At 36.2% G+C, this 25,499-nt stretch overlaps 1 protein-coding gene across 2 annotated transcripts in view; it reads left to right on the top strand.

Moving 5' to 3' along the window:
* Positions 1–20,354: 20,354 nt before the first annotated feature.
* The window catches only part of LOC120089385 (nucleoporin (DUF3414)), an 86,397-nt gene continuing 81,252 nt past the window's right edge, over positions 20,355–25,499 (top strand). Inside the window, exons 1-3 of one of the 2 annotated variants that reach the window (XM_039046836.2) lie at positions 20,355–20,700; positions 20,774–20,947; positions 21,839–21,934. In XM_039046836.2, the coding sequence (XP_038902764.1) occupies positions 20,590–20,700; positions 20,774–20,947; positions 21,839–21,934 (381 nt within the window). In that variant the 5' untranslated portion in view covers positions 20,355–20,589. The remainder of the gene's footprint in view (positions 20,701–20,773; positions 20,948–21,838; positions 21,935–25,499) is intronic. The other variant, XM_090305853.1, reaches the window with a different exon arrangement.

The following is a 25,499-nucleotide window of genomic DNA, read 5'->3' as shown; positions in this document are numbered from 1 at the left end:
ATTGCTTTTCCAATTTTCCAATTTTATATCAAAATCAAAAACTTGATTTTTTAAATCCATTTTTTATTTTTAAAACTGAAAATTTTAATTTTATAAAATTAATTTCATAAATTAATTTTTAAATAAAACTAATTAATTTAATATCAAATATAAAATTAATTTTTACACACATCCATCTTTATATTTTAAATCATATTTAAATATAAATTCCCCTATTCCATTTAATTCTCAAATTAAACATGTAATTATATCTCATATAATTTCTAATTCCCTTAATTCTAATTTGAACGTTTCAAATTAACTTATCACACTATTCTAGAGTTAGTCCATTACGAGCTAGTAGGGGGACCTCGTGGACCTATAGATCATAGGCTCCAACGATCCAAGATTAATTGGTTAAACTCATTAGACCAGATTAATCCCCATTCGTTAACTAATGGGTCACTCCACTAAAGCTCATAGTTGCACTCCCTTCACTGTAGATATATTATGTCCACATGATTTAACCATAATCAGCAAGTCAACCCTTCACAGGTTGTTCATAATAACGGTTGGGTCAAATATCTGTTTTACCCCCAGGTTACGTCTTATTCCTCAAGTTCCTACTGATCCTCTGATGAACAACTAGTTTGTGATCTAATCATTAAACCAAACTCTATTTAGCCACAAGATCCACCATCTGTTAACTGCCAGGCATTCCAGTAAAGACCAATAGTTGAACTCTTCTTACCACAGATATATTTTTGTGTCCATCGGATATAACCAATCATGAGTACGATGACCCTTCACAGATGCTCGTAAGTACAGTTGGGCCAATTTACATTTTTGCCCCTGTAGTTATATCTCACTTCTTAAGTACCACTGATTCCTCTAATGAACAATACAACATAGTTCAACTATGTGTTCACCTCTCGGGCCAAGAGAAGGTGTATGGCGCCACGTCGTTCAAGCCCTGGAATCAGCCCTTAAGGGAGGTATCTATCTAATTGCCCCTACCTCGAGGAAAGAGTGAATTTCATCTTGTGTAGCTGAGTTCCTAGCTCCCAGATCAGATAAATCCCCAAAATGGTAGGTTTGAATTGGCGACCTGGCCACTCGCTCCCATACAAATCAAAGAACTGCCCTCAATGGCAGGAGTTCCCAACTCACTTAGGATTGAGGTCATGTTATCTATGGTCATCCTAATGAAGTGAAGTCTCTGTCATGAACGATGTTATATAACAAGACGTTAACACTTCGTGGTTAGGTCTTATACAAACTCTTTGTATAGGATGCCCCCACTCAAATGTCCCCTACACGAATGATCGGGATCAGACCATCTATGACAAGTCACAACACTTGTGACCATTCCACAAAGCAGGTCACATCCATAGCATTACCAGGATAAGGTTTCCCTCCTATATCCATATACTACAGACCATTTTGGTTATTACTCAAGACATGATCCACTTGTATGTCACCACATACATGCTTAAGTTACATACAGATAACCAGAGATTTTATGTTTATTGGTTTATGGTAAAACAAATAAAACAAACAACTGAGCAAAAACAAGATGTGAAATAAAATATCATATAGTATACAACACAAGCGTTCCTACAAACTGTTTACAAACTACAGGACACGATACTTTAGGGCATCAACCCCAACAATGACCTCGAAGTTGATTTCCTTGAATCAATACCCACCTCCTTCAAGCTTCAATTACTCCAAGCATGAGATAAATCTCATGCAACTATTCTCATTGCATGATAGTCTACAATATAGTGAAGAGATTGGAGTGATTTTGAGGCAATGCAACCATAGAATTTTAGTTAAAAAAATTCGTGTGAAAAAGGTGTTCTTAATTTGCTTTGCTGCTGTGAACATTCTCCAAGTTCCCGATTCCAGCTTATTTTGAGTCTCACAACTCAATCTAGAGCACCAAGAGGATAGTAGGGACGATCTTATAGTGGTCTGCATAAAGATTTGGAGAGATTTGCAGCTAGAAATCGAGATTTCAAAGTTATGTCATGAAACCCATTAATTTATGCAATAACATGTTTTCGTTTCTGCCAAAATTAATCAATTAAAGTGCTTATTAATCCTCGTCGCTTCCGCTGCATGCTAGTACGTTCCAACAATTGGTAACAGAGCATCATATAAGTATTCAATTCGGTTTAATTTGGTTTGGTGAGTGTTTTATATGACTAGTATGAAACTGTTGTACTCATATGGTTTCCTGAGTTTTGGCTTTTAATTTCTCTTTGATTTCTCATTTAAATTTGTAATTGGCTCTTGCTTGATGTGTTTATATGTGATCCCAAGAGTCTGTAATTTATTTGGAGTCATTAGAGTTGAAATTAATCTGTAAATTGAAGAAACAAGCGAAGAGGTCGAGTTGTAAATTCTAAACATTCAACCCTGTTCGTATCATCGTTGAGCTTCAGTAGCTAGACGATCGTTTAGCTTCATGCGTTAGACGATGTGAAGAAAAACTAAACGATTGTGTAGCTTCGGGCGTTAAGCATTGAAGTGTTATGCACTAGACGATTGTGTACCAACGGGAGCTAAACGGTTCATTGTATTGCTATACGATGGCATTATACAATCGTGTAGCTTCGCATGGGAGCTAAATGATGCATTGTATTACTATATGATGGCATTATAGAATTGTGTAGCTTCGCGTGGGAGCTAAACGATGTGTTGAAGAGCTATGTGATGATCGTTTACCTTCGAGCAATAGCTAAGCGATGCATTGAGATGCTATGTGATAGCACTACGCGTTCGTTTACCTATATGCGGAAGTTAAGCAATATGTCGAGAGTTATGCGATAGCACTACACGATCACTTATCTTTGTGCGCGAGCTAAACGATTAAGATGAGGCGTTAGACGATAGCGCTCAATGATCGTGTAGTATTTGTCTGCTAAACGATGGAGCTGCACGATAGTGTTGGACACTAAGAGATCGTGTAGCGTCCTCCGGCACTAGACGATGACACTATGCAATAGAAGGCAGAAACTACACGATCACGCAAATACTAAACGATTAGGCAAACACATGACGATGGTCGTCATTGCTAAACAGCCTTAGCAAGATTTTGAACATGGCGAGAGTAGCTAGTTCGACCAGTTCTCTTGAGGTATGGTCCGGTTCAACCTCAAATGGTTTTTGGTTAGTTCGGTTCAAACTCTGCTGGTCCGGTTCAGCCGATTCGGGTCCGGTTCAAGAGGTTTGGAGTGGTTCTAGTGGTTTTGAAGCTGTTTTTATAATAGTTAGGCTTTTGTTTGTTTATTTTTGCCAAAACTAAAACCATATCGTTCTGTGTTTAATTATTTATGCATTGGATGTATGTTATAATTAAATAAATCTTGTATGTGCATACAATATGCCATTTAGATTTAAAATCCCACCATAGGAAGCATGCTACATGCATTGAAAGTGTGTTATAAATTGTTATAATATATAGTAAGTATGTTAGGGTTTCTTGTATTTAATATAATGGTTATATTAAATATTGAATGCCTTTATGTATGTTGTGGATGTTTAGCATGTCTAAAGTTTTATAAGTTGTTATAAAATTGGGCTAGACATTTAAAATCCATAACAAAGAACAGATGCATGCTCACGTAGGTTAACCACTTGTTTTAATAGTTAAAATAGGTCGTTAAACTTGTAAAACTAGGGTTACAAACTCAACCGGTATATAATCCTGTCGAAGGCTGGGGGTATTTAAGTTGACGATCTATGGAACATCTCCTACCTGGGGATTATGGCCAAATTATTGAGCGTTCGTAATCGGTTTTATGAGCATACGTGAGCGATGTGAGGTAATAAAATGGTTTTTCACCTAGACATCGTAGGTTTAAATCTATTTATAAGTGTTATATTTGGATAAACCACATAGACTTAGGGTTGTTTTATTAGTCGAAAAAGAACCTAAGTATAAATTTTACCCAAAAAAGAATAGAACATTTCAGTGGTAATCCAATAACTTCTATATGATAGAGTTATTAGACAACTTCAGTGGGAGATTAATAACATATTTGATACGTTATTTTTAGCTTTCACGTCTCTAAGAGTTCACAGTCTGGATTTAAGTGGTACTTCCTGTCACCCGAGGAGTGACCTCCATACGGAACGTATTTTTTAGCTTAAATCTAGATTTTGGTGAATAAGGGGAAGTTGTTCGAATAGAAATCAAGTATACGATTTCAACTACCACGTCTCCACATAGTTTACACCGAAAGATTCATATGATGCTTCGTATCACCTTGGGTGTGACCTCCATACGGAAAGTGGATGTATGCGCCAATAACAAGGTAAATGGGGGAAGTAGTTCATAGTAAGTGGGTAAAGGAAATGTGTCAACATATCCTGCAATCTCTTCCATTAGTTGGGACCATGAGATTCCTATGTTGCACCTGCTGGTTAGCTTTAAGCGACCCTTTGCTAGTCGTTTAATGACGGCTATCCCCATGGAGGTTGTAACATAGGATTCGGAACAACTCAAGCTCCAGAGATGGATAAGATTTCTTATGTCCATTCCCAACCTTGACTCTCCACTATGGTAGCATAGTTGGGGCCGACCTCTGACATCTGAAAACAGAGGGTTACACTTATAGAATTATTAAGTGTTAATAATTTCTGACCAAAAGTGGTACCTAAATGACTATTGGAATATGAGTTATTCTGGAGATAGTATTTAGTCAAGAATGTCTTGATTTAGTATCGTTGAAAAAAAAATAATCTTGGGTACATTATTAAAATTGTTAAAACTTGATTGGATTTAAAAGCAATTCACTTATAGAATTTGTTTATAATTTCAGAATGACGAGTTCAATAATATAATTGTTGGCATCGGATAAACTCATCGAGGACAATTACGTGACTTGGAAATCAAATTTGAACACGATACTTGTGATAGAAGATGTACGATTTGTCTTAATATAGGATTGCCCTCCCATTCCTAGCTCTAACACAAACCGAACTGTTCAGGATGGATATGACAGATGGGTCAGGGCAAATGATAAATCTCGTGCTTATATCCTCGCCAGCCTATTTGATGTCTTGGTGAAGAAGCATGAGGATATGAGTACTGTTAAAGAGATTTGGAATTCTCTGCAAGGGATGTTTGGACAACCGTCCTTCACCCCTAAGGCATGATGCCATCAAGTATGTTTACAATAGCCACATGAGAGAGGGGACCAATGTTCGTGAACATGTCCTGGACATGATGGTCCACTTTAATGTGGTAGAAGTAAATGGTGTCGTCATGGACGAGAGAAGTCAAGTTGGTTTTAGTCTGGAATCTCTTCCGAAGAGTTTTCTTCAATTATATACGAATGCATTGATGAATAAAATTGAATACAGCTTGACTACTCTGTTGAATGAGCTATAGGCTTACCAGACTATGATGAGAACAAAGGTTCTTGAATCAGAAGTAAATGTTACCACTATTGAAAAGAGAGGCATGTCCTCAAGGCCTGATGTTGCCTTCTCTTCAAAGAATCAGAGGATTCCTGTGAAGAAGGGCAAAGGGAAAGGGAAGAAGAAACCTACTGGAAAGAAAGGCAAGGAAAACGCTGTAGATAAAGGAAAGTGTTTCCACTGTAACGAAGAAGGGCACGAGAAGAGAAACTACCCTCAGTATCTTGCCAAGAAGAGAGCAGAGAAAGGTAAACAGGCTAACTAGTTCCTTGGGACCGTTTGCTCAGCTCAACCAGTGGGAGAAGTTGTTGCTTTTATGATCCTGTAAAGAACAAATTGTATATATTTTTGTGATAAATGAAATGTTCATTTTCAGAAATTATGTACGTTCTAGCAACTTCTGTTAAGAATAAAACTGTTAAAAGCCATTTGCAAATATTCAGATATTCAAATGGCTAGATCAAAGTATAAAAAGTTTAAAGATTTCTAGATCTGACTGTTAACAAAGTTGTTGAGACAAGTCATATGCGTCTTACTCAAAGAGTTGAGAATACTTCAAAGTAGTAGGAGGAAAGTGTGCTTCCATGCCATTATTGAGAATAAGATGCATTCCTCATATAGTTAAATTTAAAGCCTATTGTATACTGACATGTTTATAATGGTTCTCTCGGCTAAAGTGTTTGAGAATCACCTAGTAGGACTAGGAATACCAGATTAATAACCTAGGGCAAGTGGGAGAAATATCGGGTATGGGATACCAAATGGTAAACCATGGGTATGAGATGCCCTAGTTTATTGTATTTCTCTATAAAACTCAGAAACTCAACCTTATATATTAGATATATAAGTTACCATTGGAGTTTTAGTCCAAGTGGGAGTTTGTTGGGTTTTATGTCCTAAAATTCATGGTATATAAACAATAGAACTTATTTTGAAAATTCAATAAGGTGTTATTGAATAGATTTTTTGCTTAATAGAAATCCAATAAACTTGAAAGTCCCTTGACTATTAGATGAGTACTTGAACTTTATGTGGAGATATCAAGGTGGATCAGGTTCGAGTAAATAGTCAAAATGATCTATAGTATATGAATAAGGTTGGGTGTCTTATTCTGGTAACACTATTGGATGCGGCCTGCTCTTTAGTTGTTACAAAGAGTTGTGAAATGCTACAAACGAAGTGATCCTAATTCGTTCATGTTGAGACATGGGGAGTGGGGGTGTCCTTGTACAAAAAGGTTTGTGCAAGATTGGACCACAAAATTAGTCACTCTTACTTTATAAAGTTATTTACTGTTTAAGACTGACTATTTAAAAGCGATGACCTAGGTAACTTGACCTTAATCCTAAGCTAACTATGAGCTTCTGTTTATTTAGAATTATCCTTAGATTTGCATAGGTGAGGGATAGCTCAACAGCATCGGCTCAATAACCTCCTGTTTCAGGGGTAAGACAGGATAGATAGCTGGGAACATAGGGTGCAAGACGGAACTTACTCCTACCCGCTTTTATGGATAGTAGAGAGGTTGTTCCCTTAAGTGTTGATTCTGGGTCTTGAACAAGGGGTCCTGCCCTCTCATTGGCCCAAGAGGGACTTGGTTTTACTGATTGGATCACAAAACAATTGTTCATTAGGGGATCAGTGGGGACTTAAGGAACAAGAGGTAATTTCGGGGGTAAAACAAAGATTCGACCCAGCCGTTATTACGTACAACCTGTGAAGACCTTACTAATCATGGTTATATCGAGTGGACATAATATATCTACAGTGAGGGGAGTTCAACTATGGGCTTTAGTGGAGTGACCCATTAGTTAACGAATGGAGGTTAGTTCGGTCTAATGAGTTTCGCCGAATAATCTCGGATCGTTGGAGCCCATGATCTGTAGGTCCACGAGGTCCCCCTACTAGCTTGGAAATGGACTAGCTCTAAAGTAGCGTGGTAAGTTAATTTGAAACGTTCAAATTAGAATCAAACGGAATTAGAGAATATATATTTGAATATATGAAGATGGATTTGTGTAAAATTAATTTAATATTGGATATTAAATTAATTAGAATTATTTAAATTGTTTAAATAATTATTTATTAATTTTATTAGAAAATTAATTTGTAAAATTAATAAATTTTGATTTTTAAATCAAAAGTAATTTTAAAATCAAAATTTGGATTTTTTGAAATAGAAATAACACAAATGCAAAATTAGTTTTATTCAATTCCATCTTCAAGTAGCTTACTAACAACCCACCACCTTCAAGCTTCAATTACTCCAAGCATGAGCTGCATCTCATGCAGCTATTCTTATTGCATGATAGTCTACAATATAATGAAGAGATTAGAGTGATTTTGAGGCAATGCAACCGATAGAAGTTTAGTTAAAAAATTCGTGTCAAAAAGGTGTTCTTAATTTGGGTTTCTATTGTGAGCATTCTCTAAGTTCCCTTGATTTCAGTTTATTTTGAGTCCCACAACTCAATCTAGAGCACCAAGAGGATAGTAAGGAAGATTTTGTGGTAGTTTGCATAAAGATTTGGAGAGATTTGCAACTGGAAATCGAGATTTCAAAGGTTTTCAAATGTATGTCATGAAACCCATTAATTTCTGCAATAGCATGTTTTCGTTTATGCCAAAATTAATCAATTAGAATGCTTATCGATCCTTGTCGCTTCCACTACGTACTGGTACGTTCCTACATATCCATGGTCAAAGGACTCCCCCCACTAAGAATGGTGAGGCTGCTAGTCCCAAGGACCATAATACCCCTCATCGGCGAATCCATATGGTGCTGGCATCCACTGCAACCTCGGGCATGCTTGCGTGGGATGCCCCTCGAGTAGGCAACTTCTGCACACCTCTACTTGCTGTGATGTCCTTTTCACCAAGTGGCCAACCAAGGAAGTCAACTCGCCAAGCTCGTGGCGAAGGCCACTTACCTCGTCATCAAAATTTGTAACTTGGCTTTCGGACATCCAATATTGATTCAGAAATCCTGTCATGCTTAACTGACAAAAAAAGAAAACAAATTAAAGCAAAAGAAACTTTAACAAAAAACTAACTAAAAAGAACTAATTGGCTTCTGATAACGGGCAGAAATGCACGTTATCATAGTACTAAGTTCTTAAACAATGTTGGATTGCGTTGATGAAATATGTTAAATTGCGTCTATTAAGCATAAATTCTATAATATTGCGGTTGCATGCGTCCAACACATTAGAGCAGTTGATCTTTACATTTTTGTGCAAAATATGCGTTAACGCAATGCAGAGATTGCGATCATAGGAGTACATTGGTCGAGCGCAACTTCACCGCAAGACTTTGCGTTGATCGTGCTCGTAAACAATCGCCCAAGAAGAATCACCGCAACTTGGTCAGTGCAACATGGTGGGCGCATCCAAGTGAAAGGATAATTAAGAGCGATGGGACAGAAAGCTGATGACATTCAAATCCAAATTAAGTTGATAGTCGATAACGGTCACAAAGTACATTCAGCTTTATCAGTAACAATCATCCGGCGCGTCAATCAGAAATAAAAGTTGTCCCATCTGTACAACCGGGAGAGAGAAGTCGCCTTTCACCATTGATGCCCTATAAATACCAAGAGCAATCTTCAAAAAAGGGGTTGATTAGTTAACGAGTTCACAAGTGCTTCTGTTCATAGTTTTCTTTTTCATTTTACGGCGGAGCAACAGAAGAGTGGTGGTGCCGGAGATCGCCCAGGGCAGCTCGAGAGAGAACCTTGAGGCATAAGAGCAGAGAGCGGGGCCACTCTCGCGAGAGCGAGAATATCTTTAGAGCACGAGTAGAAACAGTGTAAACGCTTGGTAGCAAGAAATTGCTACCAGGCTTTTTGCTATACTTGCATTGTTATTTTGTACTTCATCTCATATATATTCAATGGAAGTTCTATTTCTACATCTGCTCGCTCTCTTAATACGCATGAGTAGCTAAACTAGTTGAATAGGTTGAGAAGAACTAAGCTAACATGACCTTGGATGCTACCGTAGCTTGAGGGGATGAGACGTTACTGGATTATGTCATGGGTAAATTTGATGTTAAGTGGTCAGATGTGGACTTCGTATACACGGCAAAAAACATTGATCAACATTGGATGTTGATAGCATTCGATCTAAATAGAGGCCGGTTGTTCATATTTGATTCACTACCGTCCATGACATCGAAGAAGAGGCTGGAGTCTTTCCTTGAATCATTGATTTACACCTTACCATCGCTTCTTCACTATTGTGACTTGAAATGTTGGAAGCCGGACATCAAAATGTCTCGTTGGAAGATATCCCGACCTACCTCTACGAATGCATAGCATGGATCGTTAGATTGTGGAATATTTGTTGTAAAATTCTTAGAACATTTAGTGACTGGTAGTGCCCCATCTTTAATAACTCAGGATAAGATGACTGACTATAGGATGCAATTGGCATGTCAATTGTGGACGAACACTCCATATTATTGACGTACATGTATACTATGGATATTATGTATATTATTGATGTAATTTTACTAATATGTTATTTAAATTGTTAGTGTAGAACTACCATGAATATAGAAGATTCATTCATGAATAGCCAACAAGTTAAATTAAACTTATAAAAGGGAGAGCGAGATAAACGAGACATCTGAAGGGATTCATGAATAGACAAACTTTAATAATCGAACTTATAAGAGAGACAAGGGATTATCAGTGATAGCGAGATTAGCGAGAGTGAGATTCACGAGAGCAAGAGACAAACTTTAATAATCGAACTTATAAGAGAGACAAGGGATTATCAGTGATAGCGAGATTAGCGAGAGTGAGATTCACGAGAGCAAGACGTTTCCAGAATGGTTCACAAATAGCCAACAAGTTAAATTAAACTTATAAAAGGGAGAGCGAGATAAGCGAGACATCTGAAGGGATTCATGAATAGACAAACTTTAGTAATCAAACTTATAAGCAAGACATTTTAAAAGGGATTCCAAGTGATATCGAGATTGGCGAGAGTGAGATTCACGAGAGCAAGACGTTTCCAGAATGGCTTACGAATAGCCAACAAGTTAAGTTACACTTATAAAAGGGAGAGCGAGATAAGCGAGACATCTGAAGGGATTCATAAATAGACAAACTTTAGTAATCAAACTTATAAGCGAGACATTTTAAAAGATTACAAATGATAGTGAGATTGACAAGAGTGAGACGTTTCCAAAATGGTTCACGAATAGCCAACAAGTTAACTTACACTTATAAAAGGGAGAGTGAGATAAACGTAACATCTGAAGGGATTCATGAATAGACAAACTTTAGTAATCAAACTTATAAGCGAGACATTTTAAAAGGGATTAGAACTCTATATGATCGTTTACAGTCTCTACACGTTCGCTCAGTAACATTAGACGATCGCCCACAAACATCCCACGATCGCTTACTAACTACTACATGATCGCTTACCGGATTCTATACGATCGCCTACCAAATGCTACACAATCGCTTAACTCTGCTACACGATCGCTTAGTAGAAGTAGACGATGAGCGGCACAGTACACGATTGCTTAACTCTCCTTCCTCACTTCTGATATTCAAACTTCACTGCCCTTTCTTCCGGTTTCTTCCCTCTTTTTAAACCTCAGCTTCTCCCAACAACATTGACAATATTCTTTTTTTTGATATTGCAACATAATTGGAGACCCATCAATAGCAAACAATTTAGGAAACTGATTCTTAATAAGATTTTGATTAACGTAATCGATCAGCACACCAACTAAACGAAAACTGAGTTCTTTATTAAACGATAAGCGTCAAGCAGAACTAAACGATCACTTACAGTTGTTACTCGATCGTTTATCAAATGCTAAACGATCGTTTATAAGTTCGACACGATTACTAAGAAATACTAGACGATCGCTTACAAAATACTCCGCAATCGCTTACAAACTCCTACAAGATCGCTTACCAACTACTACGATAATTAGCACACGATGACAGAGACTACACGATGGAACTGAAAGTTATTTCAGTTGCAGTTCTTAAACCTTCATAACAGACTCAACCGTCGACGCTCTTTCCAACCTTTTACTCTTCCTTCTTTGAGTAAGATGCTTATCATTAATTATACTTATAAAAGGGAGAGCGAGACGTTTCCAGAATGGTTCACGAATAGTCAACAATTTAATTACACTTATAAAAAGAAGAGCGAGATAGGCGAGACATCTGAAGAGATTCATGAATAGACAAACTCTAGTAATCAAACTTATAAGCGAGACATTTTAAAAGGGATTACAAGTGATAGAGAGATTAGCGATGGCAAGATTAGCGAGAGCGAGATTCGCGAGAGTGAGACGTTTCCAAAATGTTTCATGAATAGCCAACGATTTCATTAACATTTGAAGAGATTTGTGAATAGACAAGTGCAACATAGAAAATTACAGTTTTGAGGATTAAAGTGGCACATAGAATGTTATAGTTTTGAGGATTCGTGGATAGACAAATGGCACATAGACAATTACATAGACAAATGGCACATAGACAATTACAAATACAAGTGGCACATAAACAATTACAATCGACCGTCATTTGAATCATTTGGATTAGAATCAATAGGTCACCCGGACGTCAACGGTTCACTGTAGTTTTGCCAATTATGCCTGTAGTTCCCGCACCTACCACATTTTATTTCTCTGCGTTGTTCTCCTCTTGATGGTATTCTTTGTACTCTTCGTCGTCCGACCTGTACCACTATTCTAGAAGGTGCAATATGCTTTTCCACATGTCCCGGAGGTCTCTTCCATTCAGATATGTGACCAAGTGGATTTACAGGCTCTGCATCAGCAGTCATGAGCGAGTCAACACTATAGAATGGACTGCACAAACCATGGATGAGGATGTTTCGTTCTCGCGCAGTCACAATCGCATGCGAACATGGGATACCGAGTGAGTCAAATTCCTTGCATGTGCATTCCTTCGTATGAAGGTTCACAATACCGTCCAATCGATTGTCCCGCAGATGGATCCTATAACAATCAATCAGCTCAACTCGATATCGTTTGCCTTTGTCACACTCAGTTGCTAATCGATTTTCACAGTAGTCCCAGTGTGACGTCGATCGAGATGCTCAATAATTTATCCGTTCATAAAACCATGACTAGATGAGGCCTCGAACATGTTCCAACAAGCACATTATGGGCAGTTGTCGATATTCTTTGGTCAATGAATTGAAACACTTTGCACTATTGGACGTCATGTTATCATATCTTCGTTCTGTTTGATAAACACGTGCCTACCTTTCAAGACCAATATCCTCCAAATATTTCGATACTGCACCCTTTCGAAAAGTACGTAGTTGGTCCCAGTTTGCTTGGAACTCTGACATGCGAAATGCCCTGGTTGCATCCTTGAACATCCCAATAATCATGTTGTCCTTAAAGTTGGAAAGAATATTATTTTCTAGGTGGTAGGTGCACAATCCATGAAATGTTGGGGAAAAACTACACAAATGGCATTGCCAATAGATACCGCTCGATCGGGCACGAACACCAAGTTAGGGGGTTCTTCAATGGCACACTTCAAGTTCAACATAAACCACTTCCAAGCTCGATCAGTTTCATTGTCCACTATGGCATATGCTAGTGGGTAAACTTGGTTGTTGCCATCCATGGAGACGTCAACCAACATGGACCCTTTATATTTTCCTTTCAGATGCGATCCATCAACAATTATCACAGGCTAACAACTTGAAAAACCTCTAATACAAGGTCTTAATGCCATAAACATGTACTTCAAATGGACATCATTTTCAAATTCGATTTCAAACCTTGTACCTGGATTCTCCATCTTTAATGCTTCATCATATGCATGTAAAATAGCGTACGACTCTTCTGAAGTACCCCTGGCGAGAGCATAAGCGGTTTCCCTTGCACGCCACGCCTTATTGTAACTTATGTTTACGTCGTACTCTTTCCTCATATCCTTGACAATGTGACGAGGTTTATAAATACGTCTTATGCCTGTAAACTTGTCTTTGATTAGTTCATCAACTACCGCAATCGTTGCTTGCCTATGGTCATGATTTAAAATTTCAATAGAACATGTGTGCGATCTCATATACTTCGTGATCTTAAATATGTCACACCCTGGAATTTTAACTGCACGAAGGCTCCATTTACAATTATCCTCTATACATTTAACAGTAAACAAAGACTTAGTTGACTTCCTTACCTTATTTTCAAAATTATTGTTTATGCACAGAATAGACAATCTCATTTTTAAATCACTCTTATTCAACAAAATTTGACCAACTTCAACATCTGTCTCGGATGAAGAGGTGTCAGGTATAATCAATTCCCCTCTACGACATGAAGACATGGAATTCAATCCTGCTGATCTCTCAGTAATAGCCACTGTAGGTCTATGCACCTCTGAAGGACCACAGTCTATAGAATTTAATCCTACTGATCTTTCATTATCAACCACGAAAGGATCATGCTTTTCTGAAGGATCACAATCCATAAAATTCAAGCCTGCTGATCTCTCATTACCAAGCACAGGTCTGTTACATTGAGTTTCTCTTCCCAAGTCCACTGCACGAATGTTGTCATTGTCTATTGATAATGTTGATGGTTGAATGTTCATAGACAATGGAATATCACCATCTTCTCGATTAAGTTCATATGATGTCTCGTATTGTCTGTTTACACCTATACCATCATCACTCATATTCACATTTTCGTCATGATATGATTTTAGTGTTACATATAGCTGAACTCTAGAAAGATTGTCCCGAAAAAGAAGGAAGTAAACATCATCGTCATTCCGTATGTACTGTGGAGGGGATTCAAAGTCAAGCTTATATTTAACTCTCATAACAACATCAAACTCTGAGCAACTTTGCAACCCTGTAAATGTGAGCTTTAAGTTCTTCATACTTCAAGGTAATAGGCACAACGATTCCTGTTAGTTTGCCTCCAACATACAAATTTTGGTTCTCATCCCAATGACCTCCGTATCGAATTAGTATACACTTTTTTGTCAACCTACAAAGCAAAAGAATATTTTTTATTAAGCAGATAGTAATACACATGGATCTCTCTCGCTCTCGCGACTCTTGCTCCCAATTTCTCTCGCTCTCGCGCCTCTTGCTCTCAAACCTCTCGCTCTCACGCCTCTCGTTGTCGCTCAATATCGCTTTCTCCACCTTTCTCGTTGTCGCTCAATGTCGCTCTCTCCACCTTTCTCTCTGTCGCTCTTTCTCATACCCCCTTTTGTTATGCTATTTTACAATGTCTATTTACATACCTTTTTTGAGACCACGTTTCTACAAACACTAATGAAACCAAGTTCAAGAAAAGTCTGTTCCGTTCTGAAAACTCCATTTGGTTCCAAAAAACTTCGCTCTGGAAAACCTCATTCAATAAATTTTCATTTAACAAAATGACAGTTCAAATGAAGTTTATATTTTAAAGAATTCACCATTTTGCTATGTGTTAACGATTTTAAGTTGTACACAGATTTCGTGAAAATTGTCAAATCAATCGTACAATGACAAACAATCACATCACGATGGAAGATGAACAGATAGCGAGAGCGAGATTAGCGAAGTGAGAGTGAGACGGTTATCAGGGGTAATTCATGTAATCTCATACTGTGATGACGTAAGCAAAGGGTCAATTGACATTATTTTTTAAAAATGGGTCATTTGACATTTTGGACCCAAAAATTGGGTCATCCGTACAAATTTCCCATTGATAAATCGTATTAAGTTCAAGGGATTATGCTAAGATGAGTGTTTAACTTCCAACATCTAATTAAACAATCAATATGGTTGTTCTCTAGGTTACTAGAAACAGTCATTTTTGCCTAACTAATCTATTGCTTTCATTGGGATTAACCTATAATTATATGTCACATATTACAAGCTAATCACAAAACATTAGAATTACACAACAAAATCATTGGGCGTCAATCAACAATTAAAATCATGAAATTCATAAATGTAAATTCGGATTAAAACCTATAGACAAGTTTGTATACATCAATAAATCAAAATCTCACAAAATTACATCGAGTTCCTCCAAATCCCTAAGCTAAGAAATCAAAACATTACCTTCCCATGGAGATGGAAAAGCTATAATCCGACATCTACTCGATAAATTACTAAAGAAACACCCAAAATACAAAGTGGAAGAGAGAAGAGAGGGGAAATTCGGTTGGAGGCCGAATGTGGGTGAATGAATCTGACCTAAAGCAAAGAAACGTATATATAGGCCAGCGTCGCAGCGTTGCAACGCTACATAGATGAGCATTGTAGTGCTACAAGTAGCGTTGCAACGCTACTCTACTTTACCGCGCGTTTCTGCCTTCAATTCGTAGCGTTGCAATACTGGCCTGTTTTGCCCAAAATAGATAACTATTGCCTTATAGTGTTGCGCAACGCTCGTTTGAGCATTGCAACACTCCGTCCAATGGTATTTTCGTCCGTTCACATCCTTTTGAAGTCTGGTTGCTCAAATTAACTCCTAATTGCTCTAAATTAACCCCAAATAACTCGTAACAACTTATTCTACCTTCAAGATGCTCAATACCTACAAAATCATCAAATAAACACATGAAACATAGTAACAACCTAGAATTAGGAATAGAAAAATAGCACATTTTCAGTGCTATCAAAAGAAAATTATTCTATGCGAGTGTGTAGCAAATTTTCACATAGTAGATTTTTTGTGTCCATGGTTTTTTTTCTCCAGTTTGGAGTTTTTCCACGTAATACCTGAGTTCTCGGATTTTATTGTTGCGGTTGAAGTGGGAGGGTTTTTTTTCCCAAACCATTGTTCGTAATTCTAATGGTGAACATGTGATTTCAATGCAGAAATCTATAAAGTTCGTCAGTACTATTGAGCTCGTTTGGGTTGTTGCTCTCCTACATATAGTTATTACATTTGAGGAATCATAAATTTGTCTTTTGTGGGTTGAAATAGATTTGACGATTATCTGAAACTCAAATGAAAATCATAACTATTTCAACAATGAAGTCCAAGTCTTTGTTGATGACATTTGAGTCTTTCTTTAACAAGATATCGTTGTATGCTTCTCTTTTTCTCCACATAATTGTAATTTCATTGCTCGTATTTTGGCATGTAATGCATGGCGAACCAATGTCTCTAATGTTTGGCTTTGAGATCACCTCCATGAATTGATGTTGTTGTTTCTTGTTATTTTATATCTCTTTAGTTCCTTATTCTTCTTTGCATTACTAAAAAAAAAAAAAAAAAAAAAAAAAAGAAAGGTTATATCAATCATAACTTTAACTAGATAAGTGTAGGATGTTTGAGAAAAGGTAAGTGTAGGTTTGGTTTGTTTATTAGAATTTAATTTCAATTAAGTCTATCCAAATTCAGTCATTAAAATTAACTTAGTCCTTTGTATTTTATTTATATCAAAATTGTTTCAACACAACAATTATTTTCATGTGAAGAACGACACCGCGTGGATATATGTCCAAAATATATCGAGAAAATGTTGACATAGACCACCTAAAAAATCAACGATAAACTAACCTAATTTACTAATTTAAAATTTATTGAAAATATAAAAACTAAACTTAAACATTTGGCAGAAAATGAAAATAAATCCAAGTCAACATGCCAAAGCGATATTTTTAACCACAATTGAATCAACTTAAACTATAAAATTTTAATTTAGACTATTTGATACAATCGTATCATTTGATTTTATTTAAAACCAACACCAAATCATACATATAAATTGATTATTCTCTCACCAAAATGAGTATAGTTCAACTGACATAGTACATAGTACATGTACTGTCAACCTCGAATTTAGATATTCGATTCCCTCACCATCACTTATTGTAAATTAAAAGAATATATTGTTTTCTCACGCTTCTATCAAAGTATTATGAACTAAACACTTTGTCTACTAATTTGAGCAAACAAACTCCTCTTATTAGACGAGCTCAACCTGGAGATTGAGGATGTGGACGAGATCTGCATGTGAATGATATATTAGATATTTTTGTAGAACATAATATATTATATGTGCGTAAATCTTATGCATGAACTTTTAATGAACATCAGGTAAAAGAAACAGTGTTGTAGTTCATATTTTCAAATATGTATTTAGTAAATGACTAAAAACAATTAGAATATAATTAACATTTTTAAAATTTCGAATATAATTATATATTTTAAAATTTTAATATACTAAAAACATAAAAATATCGGTAAATATCAATTAATATCCTTGAACTTTTGGTGTTTATCAATTTATAGCCTAATATTAATTTAAACTTTGAACTTTGAGGGTTGTATCAATTTAAACCCAAACTAATTATCGTATCAATTTAAACCTTGAACTTTTATAAGTGTATCAATTAAACCCTAAATTTTCAAATTGTATCAACTTAAACCCTTGATTATGTTTTATTTGGATACATTTACGAATATTCATGGCTTAAATTGATATATTTATGAAAGTTAGAGTTTAAATTGATATAATTATTAGTTGTGGTTCAAATTGATATAAATATCAAAGTTTAGAGTTTAAGTTGATATAACCTCGATATTTAAGGTTTATTATACAATTTTTAATTTAGGATTTAAATTGATAAAATTTCCAAAATTTAGGGGTATACATTGATATTTGCCCTAGAAATATTATTGGGTTTGGAACATAAAGTCTACAGACAATTTTTAGAAAACATAATACAAATTGTCTATCAACTTTTAAATTTTTTATATAACAAAGGTTTGTCAAGGAAATCTAAACATAGAGATCCAGTGAGTGGAAGCGGATCGTTCCGTTCCAAATCTCATTGAGAAAGAACACTAACAATTACAGTCCAACGGAAACGATCATGTATATACTATAAATTACAATATCCTTCTTATAAATGAACAGATAAGGGACAAAGTATGCAAACCTTTGAAGAACCTTTCTTCACGTATCCCTCAATCGTTCAACAACTCGTTCAACAACACGAACACGAACGCAATGATTAGAACACGATCTTAACGAACCTCTGGATGAATCTCGATCACAATCGAGTTAAACTTAACCCTCGACCCTCGAACGGAACAAAAATATCATCACAAGAGTTACTTTGGTATTCTCGGTGTGAGAATCTAGGAGTTTTGGGCTCTGTATGATTTTGGATAGAGGAATGAAGGAGGTAGACGATCAAGTAAGTGAGAGATGGAAGAAGTCTATCGTATAGATCATATACTCGATCGTTTAGTAAAAAGAAGCCTATTGTATAGACTTACTACTCGATTGTGTAGCAACGAGTAAATGAGTAACTATCGTATAGTAAACTCGAAACTCGATCATGTAGTCTCTCTATGCTATCGCTTAGTAAAACACTTTTAATTGATAACATTTATGTGAAATCAATCCGAATGAACCATCAACCGATTTTGGAAAACCATTTTCCTTTTATCTCACAGTTACCATAAAACTTCCAAGAACCTCCCACTCAAATCAATTATTAAAGAAAAAGAATAATTAATTATCATATAATTAATATGTTATAAGTAAATATAATAACCAACTTATCATATTATATTTATAATCTATAGTTTTAATATTTCATCATATGAAACATATAAACCAAAATTCTTTTTCTATTTTATGGTATTTAATATAAATCATATTTATATTAATTCCTCCAATTAATGTATCTAATACATCAAATCAATTATATCACACATAATTGAATTTCCTCTTGTTAATTTGAACATTTCAAACTAACCCAAAATATGATTCTCAACTAGAACCTATCGAGCTACTAAATGGACCTTATGGACCTGTAACTTGAAGCTCCAACGGTATGTGAATAACTGATTAAACTTTTTAATCACGAGATCCACCATCCGTTAACTGTTGGTCACTCCACCAAAGACTGATAACTGCACTCTTTGCACTATAGATATATTTCTGTATCCATATGACCAATCAATGGTACTATGACCATTCACAAATCGCTCGTAAATACAGTTGGGTCAATTTACCGTTTTGCCACTTTAATTACATTTAACTCCTTAAGTACCACTGATTCCTTTAATGAACAATAAGTCATAGTCTTACTATGACTAAGTCCTCTCGGGCCAAGAGAGGGTGTGACCACTATGTTCAAGACCCGAAATCAGCCCTTAAGGGAGCAATTTATCTACTTATCCCTGCTTCGGGGAAGGAATGAATTCCGTCTTGTGTAGCTGAGTTCCCAGCTCCCCAATCAGACGAATCCCCAAAATGGTAGGCTTATTGAATTGACAATCTGACCACTCTCATCCATACAAATCAAAGGATTGTCCTCGGAGTTCCCAACTCACTCAGGATTAAGGTCATGTTATCTATGGTCATTTTAGTGAAATGTAAGTCAATTATCAACGACGTTATATAAAGAGACTAATCATTTCGTGGTCCGGTCTTATACAAACTCTTTGTATAGGTTACCTCGCTCGCATTTCTCTACATGAATGGAGAGGATCAGACCATTTGTAGTACTTTACAACACTTGTAACATCTATAAAGCGGACCGTATCTGTAGTGTTACTAGGATAAAGTATCCCTATTTTATTCTTATAATACAGACTATTTAGGTCATTATTTAAGGCATGATCCACTTGTATATCTCCACATATATACTTAAGTTACATAAAATAACATCGGATCTTAGTTTATTAGATTGAGTAAATGCTTATAAAACAATACTTATTTTATTAATAACAATATGTTCACAAAGTGTTTACAAACTACGAGACTACCAGGAGAATTAAGACACCAATCCCAACCATTTGTACTCAGAGGTGTTTTCAAACATAAGAAATAGTAAAATATCATAATCTATTTGTGGATAGACGGCGATAAATTAATATTTATATCTATCTTTAAATATTTTTTAGCAATTTCATTTAAAAAAGTTTTCCTTCTGCACCAGAAAATTAACATATTTTGAAAAAACCTAAGCCCACACATTTTCAATGCACTGCAATAGGTAGCGGGAAAGCAAATGCACTAAAAATTCATCTTCTGAAGCGCTCTATGGCAATTGCTGAAGCCCTCTGAAACTCAAGAGGCGCGAAAGAAGAAGAGATAATCACAGACATTTTCTGTTTTTCCTTGTTAGGGTTCAGTTCCCAAGCTCTTACCTTGGACTTTTCTCGTTTCTCGCTTCTGGCATGGCTACCTCCACTTCTGTCGATTCGTCTCTTTGGTGGGATCCTTTCCGTCCACTTCTTACTGAGCTCGAAAATGTATCCCTCTCTTCTGCGGAACTTCCCCCGAAACTGGTAAAATTCCCCCCTTCCATATCTTGCACACTAGTGTTTCAGTGCACGTGTAACTGTGGCAGTGTCTTTTCAGATGAAAAAGATGGACGACAACCATGCTTGGTTCGTGGATACCGTTTCACTCTTTAAGAAACCGAACGAGAAATCAAGGGTGGCTTTAGATTCTCAGGAAGTCAAAATAGGATCCCACACGCTATCTATACAACCTGAACTTAAAACTAAAGCTCTTAAATTGAGCTCTTATCTGGTATGCCTGCACGCTTTGTATGCTTTAGTTGTTATATTCGAAAAGTTGAATGTTTTCCATTTTAGTGTTTATGTAACAATACTATATTTGTTAAGCTACTAATTCATTTTCTTTTGTTACTCCGCTTGTAAGCACGACAATATGAGAATTCTCTTACTATTATTTAGACAATATACGAATTTCCATTTGAAAGTAGATGAAATTGTTCACAAGGAAATGAAATAGTGAAAGGATACTCCTATCAGTGCTTTAAAAAGCTCTCAGGGGTGCGCTACTAGACGCACATTAGACATGCACCTTTTGTGCTTTGGGCCTTGGGGCTTTATTTAAAGAAAAACCAGTAATAATTAGGGTTTCCTTCTTTATGAACTAAAAATATCAAATTTACTAAGCCTATATACAAAATTCCTCGTGTTTAGGGTGATATTTTTTTCCTTCGTATTTCGATGTCAACTATGTTTTCTCTTTTTTATGTAGTACTTTTATATATGGTGCGCCTCACAAAAGAAATCGACATCTTTTTTGGTGTATTGTGCTCAAGCACCAGAAGACTATTGTGCTTTATTGTGCCTTGTGCTTTAACAATATTGACTCATATAGGGAGTGAGAAAGAACAAAGTAAAGCAAAGGAAAAGGGAAAATAAAGAAAGCACAGAGGAAATATCACCCCAATGAAAACAAGAAACACAAAAGACTAATAAGAAAAGAACACGAGAGTTTATAATTGTTTGACAAAATTGGGTTTTCACTTTTCATTTATGAGGTATAGTATGAATGAAAAGGGCGAGCTTCCAAAATATTTATTGGACATGTTACTTTCTTTTCTCTTTGTTAAAAATATAATATTACCATTTTATTTATTGACGATTTATGTTCATCTGCTGGTTTCAGTGTTTGGATGAGGTCCAATCATACATTCTGGCTGCAAGAACCATTGCGCATGACAATGTAGCTGAAAACTCCTCATTTCAAGAACTTTTTCACATGGTCAGTAGCTTATTCTAATGATTTTTATATGTATCCTTAGTTGACACCTTTTGAGAGAGGTATTACATTTTGTTCTATGGTGAAGATTCAATATTTGATCATATGTTAAGTCGACGACGATAGGAAGTAGCAGGATGAACAATCTGGCGGTAAAGATATATTTTTGAAGTTATATGCTTAAGTACTTTTTGATTAATATTCTATGAGGTTAAATCACTAGAGCTCGTATGGTTTTTTATACAACAGAGGTAATGAACCACCATAGGTTTACCTAATGGTGATTGAGATAGGCAACAAAATATGGTTGAGAGCAAACGAGTTCGAAGAGTGGCATCTAGCCACCGAAGATTTAAAATTTTTCAATCTTTCTTGGCAACCGAATGTAGTAGGGACAATAGTTGTTCTTTGAGATCAATTGAGTTGTCAAGTGTGTGCAAGTTTGCTTAGACACTCCTGATATTAGAAAAAGCAATTTGTCAGAATGTCTCATTCACCAAAGAAGAAATTTCTTCGATTAGCAGTTACTGAGCTGGGGACCAATAAACCTCCCCCGACCTAATGGAGTTCTTAAAGAGGCTTGGAACATTCTAAACGATGATATTCTAGGAGCATTCCTACAAGCTTGATCTCATGTATGCAATAGATTATTTATTTATTGTTTGAACAAGGGTCACATTTTTTATTGAGAAATGAAAAAGACTCTAGTAGTCTCAAAAAGTTTGGAAAGAGAGCGTCATGAGGAAGCTTTGACTTGAGCAGTCTCAAAGCGATCTAACCAATGAAGTGATTAGTGACTTGTCTTGAAAAATGTGTTGATTCCTTTCAAACCATATTTCTAAAAGAATGACTTTGACAACATTAATCTACAATTGATGTGAACGTGCTTTGCAGGACGGACCAACTAAAAGTCGAGTCACGTTCTTCTTAAAATCACTACATAAAACCCAATGAAGGTTAAACAATGCAAATAGCTTTCTCCACAATTCTTTAGAGAAAATACAATCAAAGAAGGTACGCTGACAATCTTCATCATCCTTCATGCGGAGAAGGCAAATTGAGGGCAACAACGAGTGATTTGGCAGTTTCCTTTGGAGAGTCTTTGAACAATTAAGAGACCCGGAAATCATCTTCCAAATAATGATGTTCTCTCTCCTTGGGCAGCTTGATTTCCATAAAGATTTGTACAATTTGTTATCTATTGGAGAAGATGAAGCCAAAACAAAGACATAACAGAGAACACACCTGAAACTTCCAAGTACCATCTTCTGGAATCATTCCTTTCAACTACTCTTTTACCATCTAAAACTGTCAAAAGATTTTGAAAATCTAGCATATTTTCATCTTTTAAAAGTCTTCTAAAATTGATATCCCATTAGAGTGTAGCCGAATCCCAATGATCTGAAATCGATCCATTGGAGAACAAAGTAATTCTGAGTAATCTTGGGAACAACGTAGCCAAGGAAGAAGAATCCAACCAATTATCATGCCAGAAAGAAATTGTAGTACCTCGGCCGAGAATAAAGAAGCCAAATTTTCAACTTGTAACCAAGCTCGAGAGATATTTATCCAAGGACTTCTGAGGCTTCTTCCCACTTTTCCGGAAGTACGCCAATCATAAGAGCCACTCCCATGAATATTCTTCACTACTTTGCACCAAAGAGCTTCCTCTTCATGAATTAATCTCTATCCCCATTTTGCCAATAAAGCCATAAGTTTGTTGCTGTTTTAAGATCAAATCCCACTTGACTAGATGATTAATCTTATTATCGTTGGTCCCTTCCCAAAAGAAGTTCCTCATTATGTTTTGGCTAGGTTATTAACGTTGGTCCCTTCCCAAAAGAAGTTCCATCGTACTACCGTTGGTCCCTTCCCAAAAGAAGTTCCTCATCGTTGTGAATTTCCTCCCTTGGCTGCAAAATATTGTTTTGACTTCTCTGATATATTTATTTTGACTTGCATGGAGATTTTTATTTCTTTACGGGTATTGGTTTTGGTTCTTCGACAACTTTTTTCAATGGGTTATTTTTTTTCTAAGTTGTAGAGGGTTTCTCTTCTTCTTCTTTTTTTTTAATAAAAAAAATTTGATTTGAGGTGTCATGTGTAGAAGTTGCTTGAACTTTGGGAATTTGATTGCATCATTCTTTTTGGTTTTAGGTAGCTTTCTGTTTGTGTTGCTGTTAGACCTCCAATTATTCACACATATAGGAGGGGTAAAAAGGGAAAACCATTGAAAATTACTGATGTGGAAGGAGAAGATTCGGGTAGTGGGAAATAAATGGAAAGGATGATTTTGGGACCACCATCCAGTTATTTTGGGGAGGAAGGAGGGACCACCGGGCTGTTATATAAGAAAGGCAGGGGAGAGGCTTTTAGGCAAGGAATGTTTTAGCTGAGGGAGAGGAAACCAACCCTCTCGAATTGGCTGGAAAGTCAGGGCAGTGTCTCTTAGTTACTGTTTCTTTTCTATTTCTGTTATTTGTTCTTTCCAAGCTGTTTTTCTGTAATATTTTCCAAGAAAGTTTATTGTTAAAAATAAAAAATAGAGAAGAGAATAACAATAAAGTTACGTGGAAACTCTAGTATAAGGAGAAAAACCACGATATAAAGACTTTTTCTTATTCTTTTTAATCTGATATACTGAATACACAGGGACACACTGTATAAATAGATAGTAGAAAACCCTAGGGGTCTACACAATTACATAAATGTCTCTAGGTTAATAATTCTATTTTCAACACCCCCTCAAGTTGGAACATAAATATCGACAAGGCCCAACTTGCTTACACAATAATCAAAGCTTTGTCTCAGTAACCCTTTTGTAAGTACATCAACAACTTGTTGATTTGAAGGAATATAAGGGATGCATATGTTTCCACTGTCCAACCTCTCCTTAATGAAATGTCTGTCTATCTCTACGTGTTTAGTTCTGTCGTGTTGAACTGGGTTATTTGCAATACTGATGGCAGCTTTATTATCACAAAACAATTTCATTGGAAGCTTATTATCTTGATGGAGATCTGATAATACTTTCTTCAACCAAATTTCTTCACAAATCCCTAGACTCATGGCCCGATACTCAGCCTCAACACTACTTTTAGCAACAACTCATTGTTTCTTACTTCTCCAGGTGACTAGATTACCCCAGACAAACGTACAATACCCAGACGTCGATTTTCTATCAACAGACTCTGCCCAGTCAGAACCAGTGTAGGCTTCAACAGGTCGTTTATCGGTTTTTCTGAACATTAGGCCTTTACCAGGAGTTCCTTTCAAATATCGAAAGATACGTTCAACTGCTGTCATATGATCCTCACAAGGAGCTTGCATAAACTAACTCACAGCACTTACTGCATAAGAAATATCAGGTCTTGTGTGAGACAAGTATATCAACTTCCCGACTAACCGCTGATACATTTCTTTATTAACAGGAACTCTATCATTCTTATCACTGAGCTTCGCATTGTACTCTACTGGTGTGTCAACAGGTTTACACCCAGTCATACTTGTTTCTTTTAGCAAGTCCAGAGTATATTTTCGTTGAGAGATTGATATACCTTCTTTTGAG

This window comes from Benincasa hispida, chromosome 10 (assembly GCF_027475165.1).
Source record: "Benincasa hispida cultivar pf3 chromosome 10, pf3_genome.v1.1, whole genome shotgun sequence".
NCBI classification, from domain to species: Eukaryota; Viridiplantae; Streptophyta; class Magnoliopsida; order Cucurbitales; family Cucurbitaceae; genus Benincasa; species Benincasa hispida.
The sequence above is the reverse complement of the archived record's forward strand: the minus strand, read 5'-3'. Positions and strand labels throughout refer to the sequence as shown.